The sequence below is a fragment of the Poecilia reticulata genome, chromosome 13 (genome assembly GCF_904066995.2).
Source record: "Poecilia reticulata chromosome 13, P_reticulata-male-v2, whole genome shotgun sequence".
Classification (NCBI taxonomy): Eukaryota; Metazoa; Chordata; class Actinopteri; order Cyprinodontiformes; family Poeciliidae; genus Poecilia; species Poecilia reticulata.
The window spans coordinates 19545512-19565444 of record NC_088842.1 but is presented as its reverse complement, the minus strand read 5'-3'; the positions used below and the strand labels follow the sequence as shown (position 1 = coordinate 19565444).

Genomic DNA, 19933 nt, shown 5'->3' with positions numbered 1-19933 from the left:
CTTTTTTTCCCCAAGTCACACGCTCAGAAGTTGGGTGGAAAACGCCGAAATGAATTCTGGCTTAGATATAAGAGAATAAAGACGGGCTTTCTGCAGAAGGAATTTGAAAATGTCCTCGCTCTTTTCCCTCTCTTTACGCTAATTCATATAAAACTTCTGTGATGTGTAATGCACACTGAATCCACAGTTTCATTGCTCTGCTTGGTTTGAGGGAGAATGTGTTTGTGCGACTATTATCTCTGCGTTATGTTTGTTTGTTTATAGCTTCTCCTTAAGGTATTCCAGCTGAAAGCCCAGAAGAATCAATTGTGTAGCAGCAGCCACAGGCAGGATGCTAACAGTGGTCATTTCTAAACGCACACACACAAAAAAACATGGCCTACTGACCTTATATACCTCTGAGTCTGTTAATGATTAAAAGGAGCTACCTCTTTGCTCTCAATTTTCTCCTTCAGGTTCATATAATCATCGTTTCATTTCTCAGCTTTGGCGATTTCTCATTCTCCAAGCAGTGTCAGGTTGTGTATGTAGCTGTACTGACTTCTTTCCTTGTGTGAGCATGTTTTTGTTTATCCGCACAGCGAGGGCTATGGTCCCTTACCCCCTCAGTAATCGAGCCACCGTTATTGCAATTTACGCTCGGCTCAGCTGCGTTAGCTGCTCAGCAGTAGCTGGGCCGCTTTCCCCTCCACTCGGGAGGGTGATGGCTCCTCATCACCTCTGTGCTGAGCAGAGCATTTTCTCTATAAACCAAAGAACCCCAGGGCACACCTCGAGTTTAAGACAAATTATAACCTGTTTAACCCCTCTCCCCCCCGCCCTCTTCTGAGAACAACATAATAATCATGGCTTGAGAGCTGACATCTACAGTAACATCATCTCAAGAGAGATTAATAGGTGTAATGGAGTGTCAAATGCTCATAACCGCAAATTTATTGCTCATTATGCATTTGCTCCTGTAAGCTTATAGAAGTTAACAAGCAAAAGAGTTCAGAAAAACACCACAAGCACATATAATATCTGTTCAGTTTAGATTATTTTTAAAGCACCAATTCACAACACATGTCATCTTGAGGCATTTTATGAAAGTCATTTCAATCCAACCACACAAACATTCAAATAGAACCTAGTTATCTGTCGCAACCTGGCTCGGGGATTGTGACAAACGAGAAAAAAATGGAGACAAAACGATCATTTATAAATGTTTATTTTATAGAAAACAACAGAAAAGTTCAATTGAATGAGTCATTGGAATAAATATTAAATTTAGCAAACTGGACAAGTCCAAACCGAACCGAGCAAACCCCAGGAGGACTAACGCAGGAAGGGGAGGGAGGGATAGAGCCATTATCCACCAGCTCAGCACCTCAGCCTTCATATAGTGGAGAAGAACGAAGTCAGGTGTTTCCAATCAGTATGGCTGCTTCACTCCAAGAGATCCGCTCGAGGAGAAACTCAGCAAATGGTCAGAGTCGCCACACAGAAGGTCTAGTCCAGGTAATTATTCGAATTGGTGAAACTCTCCGATTAAATGGAGTCACTGACTTGCAGCATTCACTTCTCATGGATGATCATGTTGTCATAAACTCAGATTTCTTTCTGGAAGTGTATCGAATGACTGGATGTAATGAATGAGACACTGAGTCTCAGGATGGCTCATCTGCATAAATAAAGTTTATATCTTTTCTATCATGTTGTTCATTATTGGTGGAAACTCATTTTATGCCAGACTCCTCTCTATCTTTCTGACACCACATGTCTGGTCTGTAAAGTTAATGATTGAATGCAATCGGGTTTCCAGTGCAGCAACTTGCTTCCTCATGAGAAGGGACTGGAGAAAATGAAATGACTCCAGTCATGGCACTTTTTTGGAAAAACTCAAGTCTTCTAAGGAAGTCTTCCAAGACTCAAGTCCTTAGAAGACTTGAGTTTTTCCAAAAAAGTGCCATAAATTGAATTTGACTGCATTAGGCAGTTTCCACAAAGCAGAAGGTGGGTGCTGTGCTGATCTATATGACACAGTACTGCCAAGCATCCTGCCCTCCATCTTTTAAGATCCAATGATGGGTCACTCAAATATGTCAATAGATCAAAAGTAGCAAAGTATGGTGAAGTAATTTTTAATGTTTTTAGTGATAAATATAACTTGTTACAAGAACACCAACAATTAAAACCGCAACAAATTAAAATACCTAAATGGAGATGTTGAAACATTTTAACTTAAAGAGAAAAAGATAGTTGTAATGGTGAACTTTGAGAGACAAACTTGACTTAGTTGCACCAGTTCTATGGTAAGGAATGGCTTGATTCTTAAACTATAATAAGAAGCATGACAAATAATAACATCTGGTTTAAGCCATGAATCCAACTCCATCAAATACTAAGTAAATTTAAGGAAACCTTTGGCTCTGACATTAAAATAATTAATATTCTATCACCAGTTCCGCTGGCATTTGTCAAATAGAAGATGATGGTTAAGTATCTTTCTATATGGTGTATGAAAACATCTGGCTTTAAATGTCTAATTTAAATCAAGTTGTCCATGCTTGTAAATCCCATTATGGACCCATCAAACGGCTTCTATTATATAAAAATAAGCGACTATCCAGCTTTTGCAATTAATCTTGCTCAACAAAGCTGCAATGTTACATCAATATTAAAGGTCTTCAAGCAAACATGAATGCAAATGAGCTGCAGGGCTCCAGACATGCAGGTGCTGCTGGTGCAGTGGAGCAAGGTTGGACTGGTTTTGTGTCGCTTGTGCCACAGCAGGTTTTTTTGGGAAACAAATCGGTGCTTTGTGAAGGAGCAGCTACCATGGCCTCCGCAGTTAATTTCACGGGCATTAGAGAGGACTGCTGGAAAGACTCGATTTTTGTCTTTTAACTTGGATTAGAGGTTTTAGAAACAATACAAAAGCTGTCAGGAGGGAAGCTCAGCAGAGTTACTGTAATATGACACGCCACAGAGAAATGCGATAAGTTGTCCCCCTTCAGAGTACTACTGACAAACATGTTAAAAAAAACAAAAAACTATTCGGTATCATTCTGATGAGCACGGCAAGTAAACATCCTCTGCAGCGTTGCATGCATACACGGCATTTTCACGCAGGTTGAGTGATGAGTTTTCAGAAACTCAGAAGTGCATCAAAGAGCCGCCCCAATTTGGATGCTTCTTCTCAAGAGAAGTGAGTGTGTTGTGCTCTGAGCTAACAGGCATGCCTCATACTCTCTCGCCACACATGCCCTTCCGCACGCGGCATCAAAGCGTAGCTCGTACTGTTTGAAATTCATTGAAAGCATTGGATTAATAATGCAGGGAGAGAGAAGCTCAGAAAAGAAGACGCATTACATGATGCCTTCTCGACTGCTCCGCCATTAAAGCATGCAAAACCCTTCTGACACGACCAAATTGGAAACCTTTGAACAAGGAAGTGAATAGCTGTGAGAGCGTTGTGATGAAAGTTACTGGAGCTAAATCCCCCAGGAGGTAGACAGATACTCGCCAGCTAAATGAAACAATTTCCTGTCTCTCTTTCACTGTGCCTCGTTACCGCTGCCTCCTCCTGGGTTTGTTCAAAGAAGATTGTAAAAAAAAAAAAAAAAAGTAATAGAAAGGTGTAATTGAATTAAGTACAATATTGCACAGTGAATCTCTGGATTTTTTCTGACCAGGTGGTGTTTGTTTTGGCCAAAAACAAACAAAAAACAAAAAATACTGGCACGGCATGTTATGTGGGACAGATGGATTTATTCAGATGGTGCTGTAATCTGAAGATGTACATACATTAATTTCATTAGGAAATTCATCTTTGTCTATGTTTTTTTTTTTTATCCAAGTGGGAGCCTTTGTCGACATTTAAAAAGGTGTGTAAGAAACGCTCAGATTTTTACATTTTTTGGCTGAAATTTAATTTTTCAAATTTTCTGCAATTTTGTTTCTTTTATATAATACAATGGCTTAAAATAGTATTCATTCTCCTTTAACTTGCTCGTGTTTTTTCATATTAAAATCTACAAGGTCAAAGCATTTTACTGGGATTTTATAGGTCAAACTTTTCTGATACTGTAACGTACCTGTCCAGTCTTCCATTTTCTCCCAATTTGGCCAAGAAACTACCATTCTTTACCTCCATCCCCGCTGTGCTTCTCCAACCCCCTGCCCGAGCTCTGACCTTATTTTTCCTGCCCCCGGACGGTGACATTTCCTGTACTCTCAAATCCAAAACTTGACAGGTGTGCTGTGAGCGTAAAGTGCCTGTGCCTTGTGTTCTGTCTCAGTCATTTTTGAGAACACACAGTGACAACCAACACAGAAAAACACAGGGCAGGAAGCAAACCCTCATTAGTCCAGAAAACTCTCTCTCCATCCTTAATTTTCTTTTTTTTTTCAGCAGACCAGAGAATGTAGTCAAAGAAATAATTCTGGCCATTCATCTTCAGACCGGAGCTCTTTATTATTCTACATCTTAGCTGCAGAGGGTTGTAATAATCCTTCTCTGCTGTCTTCACCCTCCTTCTCAATAGAAAGGTCTCACCCAGGCTGTGTACATACACTGACGCTAAAAATGATCTACCATCTGGTAATAAAACATGTTCACAATTAAGGGACTCAGATAATTCTGACTTAATTTTTAAAGCACACATCACTTTTCCAGCACAATTGCAGCCAAACTGAAGTCCCGTTACAACGGTTGCACAAAGAGTCTGCTACTGCAGACAACAGCTTTCATCATTCAGATGTAAATTATTATGAAAAAGGTCATTTTAAATTAATTTAAAAAATATATTACAGAAAATAACATAAGAGTTGGTGTACATACTTGATTACCAATAATAGCTTTACACATCGTCAATGAATAACAATATGAACTAAATCTTTAAATTTTAACCACGTGACTTATGCTAAGTCTTCTTTATTCAGCACAGCAGTCCACACCAAAAAGAGCTGCTACCAAGCCTGTGTGGTGAGTTTATGGTTTGAAAAAAGGGATTTTTGGACCTTCCAGCTGCTAAATTCTAATTTCCTTCAACACAGTTTTGATATGTAGTTAAATTATGTTGTACAACTACAGTAACTATCCTCTGTGAAACACATGACTGTGTGAAGAGAATAAAGAAGAGAATAAGTTGGTCAGTGACCAGAATGAAGTTGAAATGAAATAAATAAATGAGACTAAGGGATTTTACCTTGAGAATTTGTTTTTATAGAAATATTTTAGCGATTCGAGAAATCATTGCATCTCTGGATTTCCTTTTTTCATATGACTTGAAGACTTTCCTTTTCTACATTTGCAGTCCTTGCAGTGCTGTTCAAAACTCATTGTGTTCAGCAGAAAAACAGCTGAATGTTGAACTGTAAACTTGTGTAAGCCAGTCTTTTTTTTCATGTAGCTTCTCATGCATACTAATTTTTGCTCTGTGATTTGAAAAAATAACTTTTTTAAAAACTTTTTCCCAGTCTGCTGCTGTTCCTTCCATGCTTCAATGCTTTTGTATTTTTATAATTAGATCCATGTCTTCTCTTTGCTTTATGCTAAAAGCTGAACTATTAAATGTGGTTTTAAGCTGCTCACACTGTCTAATACTCCTTTCTGTCATACATTCTGTTTTTATGACCGTTGTGCTAATGTAATCTTTAGAAATCCAAAAGATCTGAACAAATACATCCAATGCTTTACTATTATTTAAGTAGATGTGTAAATATTTCTAAACAAGGGATATTCATCACCTAAGACAAAACTATTTGATAGTAATATAGTATATTAATATTTTAGGTGTCAGATTTTAGATATTTCACCTTTCCAGCCTTTTTGTGCTTACTGCTGTACTTTCGTTTTAAATGCTTACTGACTAAAAATCACATTGCACACTTTCTAAAAGAAGCGAGTACTGGATAGATTTACACAGCTGGTCTGTGTTGTTATTTCTCTGGAGATCCGTTCCCATTTGCAGTTTATTAAACAAAATCCAGAGCAAGAGAGCTTGGAATGCAGGTAATGCACTGGGGTAAAAAAAATGGCCATCGAACAATGGTAGTTGACATTTAGATAAATCCTGTGGCTTTAGAATACAAACAAAATGATTATATCTGGTAATGGGGAACATGTACAATTATATCGCATCACAGCTGCATATTTACGGAGGAAACGAGTACACATTAAAGCCGACTATGTCCTTCAGGCTGCAGCACGTTCTGCAGTTTTCCTGTTCATAACTAGCAGTCCATTTTATAGCCCATTATCTTATGATGTAGATGGAATTTTAATGAATGTAGTCAATATCTCATGACCGTGTAGTTATAGGCCTTTATAAGCTGCATAAATCCTCTCACACACACAAACTCATAACCACACAGATTACTGGGCTTTGGCCTCCAGACAGCATTTTGCAACATCTTAACCTCGATACATTCATCTAACACCAGCTGTGCTTCATAAATGCACTCCAAAAATATCAACAATGCAATGAAATGTGGTAATAAAAGCATGAATGTTGCTTGTGATTCTGCTCTGTGGCAATTAAGAAGTAATAAAGTTATTTGTTTATGAGTTTATACGTTCGGTAGTGTGACAGTGCCAGGTCAGCGCAAGGGAGAAAATCTCTGGTTATTCCGGGTTACTGTGCTGTACTTGGTACTTGTGCCTTTCTAGTGTCAAATGACCGTGAGCCTGCAGGGGCTCATCTTAACAAACCCCCTCCGGCTGAAACAATCAGCATAGGCCTCTGAAGGAACAGCAGCTCAGTCTGTAGTAGACGTCAGAACAGTCATGAGGCACAAGTGCAGTCACTGCAGAGCAAAGAGCCGTGGCCCATCACCTTCTGGTTTTGATTACAAGCTTAATACAAGTACTCTATATCTGTTTTTCATTCAGTGATGCAGGAAGTAAAAAAAAAAAACCCTGGAAAACAAACTTGGGAATCTTTTTACTATGCAGTTAAGACTGCTGCATAAATAACTAGATTATGAGATGATCTTCACTGTCATCGTTGCTTTGGACAAGTCAGAAGGTTTTGCATCACTTAACTCTTACACACCATATATACTGCGTGTTTGTCCCACTAGGTTTGGCACAACGGCATATAATATATTTAGCAATAGCCCAATAATATCATTTAATCCCACACGCCACATGCTTTCGAGATGATTTACTCACTTCAGCATGCAGGATGCTTGAAACTGAAAATCAAACTTACTTATACTACTTTCTTAGGACGTCATTCTTTTTTCCTAGACTGTAACGTGCAGATGCAGCAAAACATGATCCTAGTACACAATATCAAACATATTTCGAATACAACAGGACTTGATTTTGCAAACTTGCCTTTAAGTAACCCTCGTGGCATGTTTTCTAATTCACTGGCACTCAAGGCGAGACAGGAAGCAGAGTGATAGCAGCTTAAGGGAATACATTTTGATGTGCTTTACAGTATGATGGATAGGAATGCTCTGTTGTAATGCATCTCTTGTTTTATGTTGCAGAGACAAGGATCCGGGCCAGCTGCTGGCAAAAACAAGACCTCTGGGGGAAAAGGTAAAAAGAAAGACGTATACTGAAACTTTTTAGATTCTTTTCTTTCTTTAAAAACAAAGAAATGAACAATGTTATGCCTTAAAACAGTGGAAATAAAGCAAAGAGAAGAACCAAAGAAGCAGTAAGTAGACTGGGGTTTACTGTATGTCACAGCTCATATGTCTCTGATCCAGGCTTCAACAGACTCATAACAAATGACGGTAACTGGGGCTGAAATGCACACAAACACAACTGTACCTCAGGACTTCCTGTCAGATCCACTCACTGTGTTATGAGTGTCATGTGATTTTTAGGTAGATCTGAGACCACGCATTAAACAGGGTGATCAAATTCACAGATGAAATGGCCACTGAGAGCTGACGGTTACTTAAGCTTGTCGTAACACCTCCGGACATAAAAGTATTTAGTAAATATGCAGCATTAATATTAATGAGGAATTTCCCAGCCAGAAGCTTTGACCCATAATGTGTGAGGAAAAGCTCTTACTGTCACTGCAGCTCTGAGTTCTGCTGTTGCTTTTCTTCAGCCATATGCTCCAGTGATCACCAATTACCAATCTTTTCACATGTTTACACATATGTTGGGACGGTGGTCTCTTAAGTTTTGAAAGAACCGCAGAACAACGGATTATCTTCTTCATCCATTTCTCACCTCATGATGGGTGCAATGTCCAGACTTGTGCTGGATATTCATAAAAATCTGTAACAATCCACAAAAGCATCCATCCTTGTCTCTTCACAATACAGCGGCTGGATTTGCATTTAAATTCTGAGGCACCAGGAGACAAAGTTCTAATGGCCATCAACCTCTCTGATCACATCTCTCCGGTGATTGCCTCACCTCCCTCCACACCGATAGACAGCCGGTGTCAGTTTGGTCCTGGGGGAAATAAAGATCTGCTTCATGTGCCAAGTGCGTTGCAAATCATGTTTATTCTTGAGCCGCTGTCATTAAACTTATCACAGCAAAGCAAATAAAGTCTTCAACGAGAAAAGTAATATCCTCTCTGCTTTCACCTCCCTTAAATCATGACTGTAATTTGATGTGCTGCCCTGACTCAGCAATACTTCACCATTCGATAGGGACGTAAGCAGAACTGTAGCAGAACCAAGGTTTTCTACAGTCGGGACCATGTAAGGGTAACAAAAGGTCAGGTATGTGGACAAGGTATTAACAACTTACGATATTAACTTAATAGAACAACTGTGAGTTCCCAGCTACAAGAGTTTTAGTTCACTTGCAGTTTTTACTCAGTCACTTTGATGCATTTCTTGATCATTTTTGACAATTGCAAAACCGTATGAATTGTTTTCTCAAAACAATTCATACGAACAGCGGAACACCATCTGCAAAAGTCAAAATCCTCAGTTCCTCTCTAAAAAGTAAATATATATATATCCATGAACATGTCAGTATCTCCAGTATGACAAGTCCTTATACACAGATAAGACAGTCAAATTGCTTTTTCATGAAGTCAATATAGTGGTGTACTCTGGATTGATTTTCTGTTAATAATTTGTTAAAGTTTTGATGTAAACTGTAGTTGTGGGAGATCAATGCAAGATACTGGACATGATTCACATTTACGCTTTCACTGTAATTTATTGACTGAACCTGTCATTGTGAGGCAGAAAGAGAAAGACAGCACTACAGAGCACAAAGAATAAATAAAACAAAAGTAGAAATGGGAACATCAGATCTCCCCAAAAGTAAAACTGTACATGTAGTGTTGTCTTCTTATGCTTTCCATCTCCAAAAAAAAATCCTCAATAGGGTAAAAGAATGAAGAGTAGGATGAGAGGAACTACATCAAACTCTAATAATGTTGGAATGATGGAAACTGGCATACATCCTCCGCCTCTTCTGCCTCTTTCTATGTTTTGGAAAGTTTTTCTTTTTTTTTTCTTTTAATTTAACTTAATTTTACAGTAAAATTCATCAAAACTCTTGAAATTGTATTGTGGACAATGCTGAACAAAAAGACGGCAAGTGTGCGTGAACTTGCTCTGCGACTAGCCATGTTGGAATCCTATTAAAGAGTCACCACCTTGCTAAAGCAATTAATTGGATCCACATTATCAGAAGAGGTTCAGACACTGGGATGCAGGAGACCAATTTTTCCCTGACTACAAAATGCAGGTCTCTTTTTCTGCTCACTTAATGCGGAAAAATAATAGGGAGACGTGTACCTTGCAGTTCACTCACATAAACACAAAGTATTTCTCTGCGGTGTGACCTTGAAAATTAATTTGCAGCCTGTAAAAAGTGCTTTCCCAGAGATACACAAAGCGCACACTCTGAAAGTGAGGGAGGTGGGAAAAACTCAGCTATTGACGTTCGCCCACTCTGCATCCCTGAGCACTGAGCACAACACAGTCTTCAGAGAAAAGCTCTCTTGCTCAAGGACAATTTCAAACAAATGTGTCCATATTCATAGGAATTCATTTTAAACTGGGTAAATACAAGTGCATGCAGCAGTGCTTCTCAGTGATGCAGCAAAGGGTTTTTACCTGATATCAGCAGTAACAGGACGATTGGTTAACGCAGGGACGAGGAGAACTGCTTGTTGTAAAAAATAATTGAACAAGTACTAGTGTGAAGCAAGTTAATGGAATTTGATTAAAAAAATGTATTCACTTTGGTGCTTTTCCTTGAATACAAAATGCTAAATTTACAAAATAATCTGAGACGAAACCAGGGAGCTGCTGTTTGGATGCCAAGTTATTAAAAAACTATAAATTGTCTTATTGCAGGATAATTTATAACAGTATGAGGAGGTCGTACATCTATTTAGCACAGTTTTGGGTGAGAAGATCATCTCTCCGCAATCCAGATGTTCCACTTACCTCCACATGCAGGATGCTTGAAACTGAAAACGAAACTGACAGTGTTCTCTTTTTTCCCTGATGATTAATTACTTGTACTTGAGTACTTGTAACTCTTTTTTTAATGAGGTAACAGCATGATGTATCCCATTCTCTCACAGAAAAACATTACAAATTCTACACCAGAGATCCTAAAAGAGTATCGAGAATGAGGTTACATGTGTACTTTACAGACATAACAGGACTTCCCTTTTTTAACATGTCAGCACTCATGGCAGGATTTGAAATGACATGAGTTTTTAATTAAATTCAGTCTCAAACATAGACACAGTGTCAAGCTAAAATAATTCTCTTTCATATCCGGTCTCGTGCTGATAACTTTTTTTAATGCACCAGACAAAGGCACTTCCTGACAGCACTCACATTGATGACAATATGACACAACTGAATTCTGAGCTTTTTCTTAAATATCATCTTCTACATGTGAGAGTCCAGATAAACAGAACAATGTAGAAAGTGCTGCATCAACACCACCTCCCACATCATTTCAAAAAGGCAAAGGCGTAATTTCAAATAGGCTCACCTCAGAGATCAAAGTCATCTTTTTTAATTAGCATTGGACATGCTCCCAAAGTGATGATGACCTATTTTCTTTACAGTTTTTAATTAGCCTTGCTGTTCCAAATTATTGCTGGAGTGAATTATTCTTATTTTGTCATAAATTGTGAGTAAATTACTTCTGTGTTAAGCTTTTGAATGTTGTAGAAAGCTAAAAGCACATATTCTCTCTGCAGGTCGTTAAGCCTCCCACGCTTCCCTGTTTCTTTTTTATAGTTTTACTATTCCATCCTCAAGTAGGTTACATCGTTCTTGCCAAAAGTCTATGAAAGTCGACCTAAAAACAAAACTCACCGTCCCAATCAATGCATAACTATCCTCTCATGTGTGTGTGTATTGATCACTGTGGTTTCCCTGGTGCTTTGACTCCCCTCTGGTGTTTCAAGGCCTTGGGGCAGATAAAATTTACTTTCACACACACTGGCATTCAACTAGAGACAAAAATACACCAACAGGCACACTGCATGAAAGCAGACAAACATAACCCTTTGTAAATATACTATGTCAATAGACATAAGTTTGTGTCTACAGAACCCTTTGCCTGTATAATCAGTCATAATAATGAGGATCTCACATTGAAAACTGTTAAAAATATAATTTTTATTGTTTACTGTCAAACCTCTGAGACCTGACATGTTGAGAATAAATTAGTCACAGACGGACTCTATGTGCTTACAGGATTATTTGCCTATTAAACCCAGTTTATTTGCACTGTATCAGAGTAAAGGAGACCAGATACAAGTGCATCAAATTATTATTTGTAAAATATTTTTGAAAACAATATTTTGCATCTCCACTCCACAGAATGGAATCCATTCAGTACATGGGTACCTAATAGAAAAGCCGGGAGAAAATTGGAATATTTGTGTATATTTGTTCACTATATAATCAATTAGCTCAGAGACAGATATGATTTCCAAGTTCCTAGTCAAAAGTACTATAGGAATCCTCCTGAAGTCATAATTGTGACTGGGAAAGATTTGGCTGATGGGTAGCTAGCTCATACATTGTTAGCTTCCCCGGTGGTGTAGATGTTGTTAAGGAAGAATTTTTATATTACTGGTAAATTTAGCAAAACTCTGGCTCTGATACTTCCTTTTGATCCCGGGTTTTCTCGCGTGGCCACGTGCGGGGACAAAAACACAACAATGCGTGTTGACGTCACAGAATTACAGGATTTAATCCAATCAGAAGAAAATATAAGATAGTACAGGAAACTAAAGAAAGACAGATACAAACATTGTTACCTGAGACAAGAAGACAAAGAAATATCAAGGACGTCCTTGGAGAAAGAGCTGGTGCAGAAGTAAAATAAATCAGCTTTTTTCTGAATTGTTTCCCTTGTGCACAAACTTTTATACCTGTAGGTGTGTTTTCCTCTTTAATGTATTCAAATAAGGCGTATCTCTACTTGACCAATTGGAAGGCATCTCTGGCCCTTTTAAATTTAGAAAAAAGTCCCGCAGTTTGGTCGCAAGATCAAACACCTTTTGTTAAATAAGGTGGAAGCAGACTCTCCGAATTCATGGTGGTTTATGGCTTTCACAAATCAGTGTGAAAAGCTAGAACTTCCTACTGATTGTTTCCCAACAGACAAAGAGCAGATCAGAAGATCTTGGCAAACAATCTGCTTTAACTACAGTAAAATATATCAATAGGTCAGAATATGTTATAAATTTTAAAACTATAATTATGGTATTTCAATCAAGTCATAATAAATTCTAAAACTAACTTATTTTAAATTTATTTTCTTAACAGTATCCGGCCTCCTGTGGCTCTACAGCCATCTGGGCAAAGAGAAACAGATGCAGGAACCTCACAGGTAGCTGTGAAATTCTGGTTTCTCTTCTGCTCTGCCAGGAACAAACCTTTAATACTGTATTTTAATTCAATGAAAAGTTCTCCAAAAACCCAATTTGTTCTTCTGCACTCAGCATCTCCAAAGTTTAGTCCTGATATCAAACCAAAAGCAATAGATATAATATCAACAGAAAATAATGAAGTACAATTCCTGTTTCTAATTAGGAATTAGAAACAAATAAGAATTAAGACATTAATTCACCATAAACCTAAGTATTTTCTAATACTAAACAAAACATTTTCATGTGATTCTAATATATTCAGAAATAATACAATTTCAAATACATTCATCATTAACTAAATTAATTCTAAAACAAGATAATAGAATTTTTAGTCAAAACATGTTATTAATAACTAAGAAAAATGTCTTACAAATTAAATGTTAGTGATTTAAAACATTTTATGTTATATTCAGTTTTTTGCACCATGTCAGATGTTAGTTCTGGAAAACTTCTCATCCTGGTTACGTGAACCGACCAAAGTTCCCTTTCTCAGAGTAATTCAAGTGATAATGTCCTCCACCTTCCTGCATATGTTAATTTATGACCTCCTGTCTTTAATGATAAGACTCCAGGGGTCTGAGCCAAAATTCTCTTGCAGATTCTCTATTCTCCTTTGTACTTTAAACAGCAATAGTTCTTCGGGTTTTAAATCACTCACACAAACCTGTTCAAACTTAAGAAATTCGTTCTAAAAGGTTTAAACTGTGTTAAACACTCAAAATAATAATTTTTCTCAACAATGTCTTTAAATTAGTGAGACGCAGTTTGCGTAACATGTTCTTTATGTGCGCTAACAAAATTAAGGAAATTATTAGAGAAATTAGCAACTTGCTAATTGCAACTGGAATCCTTCCAACTCGCCTGTGACATAATTTCCTGTTCTACACTCAGACTTCCATCACAAGTCGAATGGAACTTGTTGATCATATTTCGGTTTGTGTAATTCTCCTTTCTGCCACAAGTGGCGCTGGAGTGAACCACTGCTCTGGCTTCAAGTTTGGTTTCAGTCTTAGCCAACGATCAGGACCTCAGCGAGGCAATACCTCGTGTTCAAAATACAAAAGAGAAGTTAATGTTTAGATTTCTCATTTCTCGACCCTCAAATTTCATCCGTTGGTTATTCAATATTAGGATTATATCATAAATATGTTAAAAGCCCCTCCGTCTGCTGTTGCCATTACGTGTCAAAGCAAAAGTAACAGATGCCACATTACATGACTTGTGAACACATAATTTAGCAGTGAGCCATCAAATTGTTTTTTAAAATAAGTCAATCTCCTTAACAAGCTTTTAATTCTAAAAGGCCCAACACACAATAAATTATTTTGGTCCTCCGCTGAAAGCGATGATCTGCTCTGACACCTCTGCAGCAGCGATTGCACACTCATTTGTTTAAGACAGTCACACTGATAATTCATTGTGTTGGTGCATGATGAGGAGGCAAATCCTCAAACTGAGAATCATCCATCATTGTCACATTCAGTTTCTGCCCTCGGTCTTAAAGAGGGATGGAAATCTTATCCCGGGTCTGAAAGATTTTAATCAAGATAATGGTCGGCAGACTCATGCCTGAATCCTAAAACAATGACCTCATTAATTTGCAGTAACTAAACAAACACACACAGCGCAAACATAAATGCTGGTAAAAAGAATTTGCTCAGTAAACTTTTCATATTACTAATAAAACTCATGTTCGACAGAAAATGCTGCATACATGTATTTGTTTCATTCAGAATTTGCCATGCAGTTGCAAACTGAGTAAAGATAAATTGAAGAAAAAAAAAAGTACAAACATATATAAATTACTGCATGAAGGAAAAGGTTTAAATTCACTATAGCCCAAAAGTCTACGGCTTTACTTTTAAATAAAATCACCTGGGTTCTGTACAAATCCAGATATATGAGGGAATAACAAACATCTGAGGTCATTTGGTCGATGTAAGACCAAAATCTGTCTTTACACACTTCAGGAACCACATCAGAGTTGATTTACTGAACCTGTTCTTTCCATTGGCTGATCAGGCATTAAATGTTTAATATGTAAAATTTCAGCTTGAAGCCTTCCAGTTTACAGAGTGAGTCATGCAAGTCTTCAATTGTGGAAAATGTATTCATACCACTTTAACCTTTCTCAACATTTTGCCACTTTACTACTATGAACACCAGTAATTTATTGGGATTTTATTTAAAAGACCAATGCCAGGTAGTGCATAATTGTGAACTAAACGGAAAAATACTTTTAAAAAATTTATTCTAGGAAAAATCTTTAATTTACTCTGCTTGACTTCTTAAGCAGATCTGTGAAGACACTGTTGCAGTAATCAATTTGACTGAAAATAAAAACATTAGTATTAGTACTTTAAGCCAAGAAATATTCTTTAGGTGATAGAATGCCAACTTTGCAATTGTCTTTATGTGCGTCTGAATGTTCAGGTCTGAGTCCATCACTACACCCAGATTTCAGGCCTGGTCACTAGTTTCTAGCTGTAACCATTGTTTTACAGGAAGTAGGACACAAAGACGCAGAAGAAGTTGTTCTCTGGGAGTAAAAACTGACTCTGTATATTACACTGAACACACCATCCCCATGGTGACACATGGTGTTGGAATCATCATGCTGTGGGGATCTTTTTTTATTTAAGAAGGGATGGGGAAGCTGCTGAGTGTTGATGTGAAGATGGATCAACCTGGAAGAGTCCTACAAGAAATTTTGCTAGAGACTAAAACAGACTCGACACTGGAGCAGAAGTTCGACTTCTCACAGGACAGCAGCCAGTTTGACCATTTTCTTTGCTCTCAACTATGACAAACTCTGAAGTTAAAAAGCAACAATTTATCAAATAAAGATTAACAGCAGGACTGCGATTGACACTGCAGACAGCAAAGGGCACAGCCCAGCAGCTAAAACCGCAGGGATGAAAGCAGCAGGCATCAGAGCGTTGGAAAATTCAATATCAATTAATGCAGGATTCAAAGCTCGCCTTGACACAGCAGTTAGTGCTTCCTCCTTTAGCTGCAAGAGAGAGGTACTCAGACTCAGCCCCAAGAGAACCTGCAGATTAGCTGCACAGTCGACACATGAGTCTCCTCTCTGCTTTTGGCCTCTCCTGTCATGTGGTTGTCTACAGAAACCTCCGCAGATCAGACTCCACCAGATCAATATTTTGTTCAGGGCATAAAGAGAAAAAAACAAAACAGACAAAACTCCACAATTCTGTGTTGAGAAATAATAAGTGAATGTGCAAAGACACAAAAATAGCTTTGTTGTTTGATTCAACAGCAGCAATTGGATTACAGTTGTCAGAACAGGAAGCAAGTTAATGTTGCAACACACCGAGTCTCTGTGTTACTGTCTGAAGTCAACATCATCTTGCCATGCTTTTGCAGAGTTCTGATCTGCCCTGCTTTTATTTTCTACTCACTTGATCCAATAAAGCAAACCAAAGGGGCACAAGTCATCAGCCCATCACTGGGTGAAGATAAATGTATCCTATCTTCAGAAATATCTGAAGATATATCTGATATATCAGATATATCTGATATATCTTGCTCAGGTTTGTGGACTAATATAACGTCATGCACAAGAATTTGCTCTTACGATGTGCTATCATCCATGCTAGCTGCCGAGCCTCATTTAGCTGCGGCTCGGACAAAATCAGCTCAGTGGCACCCAACCCCCTTTGGTCAGCAGGAGCAGGTTATCGTCTTCTAAAGTGCTCGTGTCTAATGTCTGATACTTGAATCAGTTTCATCCTGCTCCTCCAGTGGTTCCCAAACCGTTTTTAAAGTTACTCTGGGTTTAATTTAGTGGTATCAGATCAAAAGGAGGTGGACCAAATCCTGCATTTTTAAGATTTTTTTTACTTGTAAAAAAAAAACCCCATCAAAAACCAAGTTTTATTTTCCTTCCACTTCACAATTATGCTCCACTTTTAGAGTAAATAATATATGTCGTTCTTACAAATTAAAGCTTTTATAAAGCTCTGCACATTTTATCTTTATGGCTGTAAATTGTTTCCAGCGGTCCTTCCAGCGTCTTCATCACAGCAGATTAAAGCTTTGCATTGCACAACTTTCAGCTCTTGTTAAGACGTTTAACCTCAAAAGAAAAACATTTCCAAGATCAGTAACTTGAGAATTGCTTAGGAATTTCATAAATGAAAAAAATAACTAAATTTCTTCGCTCAACCATTTACTGTTTTCCCCTGTCCAGAGGAGCCCAAGGTGGACATCCCAGAGGATTTTGACATTGATATGGACGCCCCAGAGACCGAAAAGGCGGCGGTCACCATCCAGAGCCAGTTCAGGAAGTTCCAGAAGAAGAAGCAAGTTGAGAAGTCCTAGTGAGCGTTACGTCGATCTGTCGCCATGTGGAAGCGATGGCACTCTGACGCCGGTGTGACATTTGCATGTAAACAAATTCATACCTGTTGAAACTGATGGGTGGTGAAAGGCTTGGGTGGGGAAGGGAATGCTATAGCCTGTTAAGCTTATGACTATGTCTGTGAATTCTCATTACCCTGTCATTATGATTGCTGTAATTTATTATTTTTGACTGCTGTATCAATAGATACTAGAAAAAAGGTTAAGGATTTGGGTTTCTGTCCTGCCAATCATGTTCCATATATGATAAGTTCTCTATGTTTTTGTACTTATCCTGGTAGTCTTACCTATGCTAGTCCTTCCTGTTCTGCACCCAGGACTGTTTCCTGAGCTGGTGTTAAAGCTTGCTCTTAGGAAATCTGCCCAGGAGCTTTTTGTTTCGCCCTGAAACATTTTTCTTACCTGCATGGTTCTGTCAAAGCTCTGTGTCAGTGTACATTGAATAAATAAAACCTGCGTGAAAAATGTGTCTGTGCATAAAAACACTACAATCTTTTACATCAAGCTGCATGTGCTTTTTCAGAGTGCTGCAAGCACTCTACTCTCATGATCAAACTAAAAATAGAAAGTTGTCTGAATGAGGTTGGTTGAGTTTGTTTACTTCCCAGCTTGATGACCTTCTGCTCGTAAAGCCAACCAGCAGATTCCCACTGAGCTTCTCTCAGCTTTTAGCACCCAACAACTTAGACGCCATCAATTTTTGGAAAGTCAAATTTTACCACTGGGGGGTTGGAAGGGAGTCACTCTTCTCAAATTGAAATAAATTAGTTTTAAAAAAGCCAAATAAATTAGTTTAAGTGAGGTTTATAATCTGATTATTGGTTTTGTATGGGGGATTTTTTCTGCCATAATTTGAGAGCACATATGGGGGATCTCAATAGATATCACGTTGTGACTATGTTGTAACACGGTCGGATCTGTTGATCCATTTTCTGTGGTTAAGTACATAAACTCCTGCCTAAGATCGGTAGCTGATAGTGATCAGTAGCACACTGCTGCCAGATGTTTAGTGTATTAAAGCAGAAAGCTGACGTTGTTTCTCCCTACATCCAGTGGGTTGCACAGGTTGCTACAATCAATAGTAATCACACATTCACACACGTTGGAAGGAAACAAACACACCCAGTAGAACACTTTCATTCTATTGGCTGAGAAGTTGCCAGGCGATGGTGCATTTCTGTTCCAAAAGCAAGCAGAAAACATTTTGTAAGCGAGCAGAGAGTTCTGCAAGCAGAGATTTACTCCGAGTAGAGATGAGAAGAAAGACATGAAGTCCTGCTTTCAAAATGAAAATGTAAGCAAACGTTTTGAAAACAAGATACAAGATGCTAAGAAATTAATAAAAAACGTGATTTTTCCTTTATGTTCCTAGAAGATGCTGTGCAGAAATTTAAACTATTTATCTAATTCTGAACAAATTGTGACTGCAGGAGGTGTTTTTTCCTCCATGAGTGCCACAAAACAAACATAAACACCATATAAAATAAAAGCACATTTGATTAGTTTGGATGGCGATTAGCATATTTGTATGATTTTTATTTACATAGATGGGAAGTGATGTTATGAAGTGAATAATTTACTTTGCAAGCAAAATTTTAAGGATTAAGGGTCTCACATTATATGAAAGCTGACCTATTTTCACTTCTCTTTGCCAATGATTTTTCATTTTCATTATTCAAATAAAGTAAGACCAAGTAAACATTTCTGTTATCCCACCCCCAGTTGTTCAGATAGATACAACAGTTTTATAATCATACATACAGAAAAAAAGGTCCCCCCCCCCAAAAGAAATAAGGAAAATAGAGTATTAGCTTCTGATTCCTTCAATCTGATTACATCTTGTAACAACAAATAAAGATTTGCTTGGTTTTACTTTTAAATTGTAGAATTATAGTTTTGTTTTCCACCTAAATCAGGTTCTGTCAAAAAGTGGAGGCTTTAGAAATACAGTCCCTTCTCAGGAGACTGCTGAATAACATGAAACATAGCTCAACAAAAATAATTAAGATAAAACAGGTAAAATGATTGGCAAATTAAGGATTTTGTGTCAGGGTGAACATCCAGCTGGGGTTTGTATCCATTTCCAGCAGTCATTGGACGAGAGGTGGGGAACTTTCTAGAGTAGCGGTGTCCAAAGTTAAGTGTTAAGGATCAGAAGGAGGAAGGAATATCATCCTAAAAATGACTAAAACTGTGAACATCACAAACAGATACAGCACTGGACACAAAATAGCACTTGATGATGTTTGTATATCAGAGTTAGTTCTTAGATAAAAGCAGTTTTCTGTATTTCTTGAAATTTCATAGTAATGTCCAAGTAGAAATGTTACTTTCCAGTGAAAACCGGTGCATGTATCATTTCTTTTTAAATTAAACCAAATGTTACTAAAAGTGGAAAAAGTATAAACTCTGTTTTAAGGGTTTTTTTTCCATTCAGCCCTTGAAGTTGAGCTGATTCCCATACATTCAGGTTCATGACTGGATACAACTGGGGTTTGAGCTAATTTAGGTCAGTGATAACCTTTTACACCACAAGAAATTGATCCCTCAGATTAACTTTGTAAACCTGTGAGGATTAAAATGGTGAGGAAAAATGTACAGTTTTATGTTATCTGCAGGCGAATGGCTTGTGATTTCTAAAAAGCGCATAAGAAAGTACATCCTCACATCTTTCAGTCTGGGGTTAAAAAACATAAAATGTCTCAGTAATG

The 19933-nt window shown here is 37.9% G+C and overlaps 1 protein-coding gene across 2 annotated transcripts in view; it reads left to right on the top strand.

The window, feature by feature from the left end:
- Positions 1-17689, top strand: part of LOC145554551 (calmodulin regulator protein PCP4-like) — a 36321-nt gene extending 18632 nt beyond the window's left edge. Inside the window, exons 2-3 of one of the 2 annotated variants that reach the window (XR_014090530.1) lie at positions 7483-7534; positions 17053-17139. Coding sequence is in view for 1 of the 2 variants with exons in the window: in XM_081614595.1 (XP_081470721.1) it covers positions 7474-7534; positions 17053-17183 (192 nt within the window). In the remaining variant the exon portion in view is untranslated. Of the gene's footprint in view, positions 1-7473; positions 7535-17052 lie in introns of those variants that run through there. The other variant, XM_081614595.1, reaches the window with a different exon arrangement.
- Positions 17690-19933: the final 2244 nt, after the last annotated feature.